Genomic DNA, 2,667 nt, shown 5'->3' with positions numbered 1-2,667 from the left:
TTTACAGAGTTTTAAAGCCACACTGTCCTAGTTGTAGCTACTTGCTCTATATAGAAAACAATGCCTAATCGGTGACCATTGGTCCCCCATGATCCCCTTTTTCTTATGTTAATTTAGAGCTGAGTTGATGAGATAACCACCTGTCCAGTGACCTTGCAGGGTGGTCTAATCCCTCCTATAAACTAGTACAGATAAGCTTTAATTTGCGAGTCCCTGGGGGAGGACGTCTTGGACGTGCCCGCCCGATTCTGAAGGCTGTTCTTTACTGTGTGTGTTTTCATGTCGGATCAGTTCACCGTTGGTTATGTACCTCTTCTCGCACTGGGAGCACGTAGGAAGCTTACTCCCAACGCGTTTACGCATAATGTCAAGGGCAAGCTGGCCCCTGGTAGTCAGTATCTTCTCACACTGAGAGCACGTAGGAAGCTTACTCCCAACGCACAAGCTGGCGCCTGGTAGTCAGTATCGTCTTGCATTGCCTGCATTTATGACGCGCGATCCCAACGTGCTTACTCATGTGTACAGAGAGGGCAAATTTAGAGGGATGTTTCTTCATACACTTGGGACACGCATAAGAACTCTCGTCGAAATGTGTTTTCATGTGGGTATACATGGATGTAGAGTTAGTAAATGACTCGTAACACTCAGAACATTGAAGATCATCTTCCTCGGGGTGTGTCGACTTGGTATGACTCCTCAGATCTCGCTTGAAATTGAATCCCTTATTACAGAAAGAGCACTGGAAGGGCTTTGGGGCGGTGTGTTTTCGCACATGCCTGTTCAGATTACTCTTGAAGTAGAATCCTCTGTCACACTTTGGGCATAGGTGAGGTCTAGGGGTGGTGTGTCTTTCCATGTGCTTGTTCAGATTACTCTTGAAGTAGAATCCTCTGTCACACTTTGGGCATGGGTGAGGTCTAGGGGTGGTGTGTCCTTCCATGTGCTTATTCAGATTACTCTTGAAGTAGAATCCTCTATCACACTTTGGGCATAGGTGAGGTCTAGGGGTGGTGTGTCTTTCCATGTGTTTATTCAGATTACTCTTGAAGTAGAATCCTCTATCACACTTTGGGCATGGGTGAGGTCTAGGGGTGGTGTGTCTTTCCATGTGCTTGTTCAGATTACTCTTGAAGTAGAATCCTCTGTCACACTTTGGGCATGGGTGAGGTCTAGAAGTGGTGTGTCCTTCCACGTGCTTGTTCAGATTACTCTTGAAGTAGAATCCTCTGTCACACTTTGGGCGTGGGTGAGGTCTAGGGGTGGTGTGTCCTTCCATGTGTTTGTTCAGATTACTCTTGAAGTAGAATCCTCTATCACACTTTGGGCGTGGGTGAGGTCTAGGGGTGGTGTGTCTTTCCATGTGTTTATTCAGATTACTCTTGAAGTAGAATCCTCTGTCACACTTTGGGCATGGGTGAGGTCTAGGGGTGGTGTGTCCTTCCATGTGCTTATTCAGATTACTCTTGAAGTAGAATCCTCTATCACACTTTGGGCATGGGTGAGGTCTAGGGGTGGTGTGTCCTTCCATGTGCTTATTCAAATTACTCTTGAAGTAAAATCCTCTGTCACACTTTGGGCATGGGTGAGGTCTAGGGGTGGTGTGTCCTTCCATGTGCTTATTCAGATTACTCTTGAAGTAGAATCCTCTATCACACTTTGGGCATGGGTGAGGTCTAGGGGTGGTGTGTCCTTCCATGTGCTTATTCAGATTACTCTTGAAGTAGAATCCTCTATCACACTTTGGGCATGGGTGAGGTCTAGGGGTGGTGTCTCCTTCCATGTGTTTATTCAGATTACTCTTGAAGTAGAATCCTCTGTCACACTTTGGGCATGGGTAAGGTCTAGGGGTGGTGTGTCCTTCCATGTGCTTATTCAGATTACTCTTGAAGTAGAATCCTCTATCACACTTTGGGCATGGGTGAGGTCTAGGGGTGGTGTGTCTTTCCATGTGTTTATTCAGATTACTCTTGAAGTAGAATCCTCTATCACACTTTGGGCATGGGTGAGGTCTAGGGGTGGTGTGTCTTTCCATGTGTTTATTCAGATTACTCTTGAAGTAGAATCCTCTATCACACTTTGGGCATGGGTGAGGTCTAGGGGTGGTGTGTCCTTCCATGTGCTTATTCAGATTACTCTTGAAGTAGAATCCTCTATCATCTTTTACTCTTATATACTTTTCAGAGAAATTGTAATGTTTTAAAAATAACATTATAAATAAGCCTAAACCCTACTGTTATTAGGCCTAATACTTAGTTATCATGCAGAAGGATCCGATGAATACACGAGTTGGAATTACTGGAAGCCTGACCACCTGACTACACTCAGCTCAACAGCATTCTTCCAGATTCCCTGGGTAATTTAAAGGTAAAAGGAAATTTACACAAAACAAATTACGATTTACAAGAATAATGTGTCAACAATAGAAGGTTGACAAATATGTAAGCATAAGAACCAAGTAGATCTACTTAGCATTATTTCCATTAGTTGACAAATATTAGTTAACAAATGTTAGCATGGTAATATAAGAAAGATTTTCCCATAGTCTACTTACTTTTTTCTGTACCTATATTGCTTTTGGAAACCACGCGTTCGTCCGCATGCACAGGCAAGTACTAGTAGGCTCGTACATGTATTCTCACTATTGACGTAGAATCTTGATTTTCATCA

The 2,667-nt window shown here is 43.8% G+C and overlaps 1 protein-coding gene across 1 annotated transcript; it reads right to left on the bottom strand.

Moving 5' to 3' along the window:
- Positions 1-427: 427 nt before the first annotated feature.
- Positions 428-2,116, bottom strand: LOC587174 (zinc finger protein Xfin-like). Its single transcript, XM_786920.1, has one exon. The coding sequence runs from the start codon at positions 2,114-2,116 to the stop codon at positions 428-430; it is 1,689 nt and encodes a 562-aa protein (XP_792013.1).
- Between the last annotated feature and the right edge of the window lie 551 nt (positions 2,117-2,667).

Source organism: Strongylocentrotus purpuratus, unplaced genomic scaffold (assembly GCF_000002235.5).
Source record: "Strongylocentrotus purpuratus isolate Spur 01 unplaced genomic scaffold, Spur_5.0 spur5_scaffold_1, whole genome shotgun sequence".
Lineage (NCBI taxonomy): Eukaryota > Metazoa > Echinodermata > Echinoidea > Camarodonta > Strongylocentrotidae > Strongylocentrotus > Strongylocentrotus purpuratus.
The sequence above is the reverse complement of the archived record's forward strand: the minus strand, read 5'-3'. Positions and strand labels throughout refer to the sequence as shown.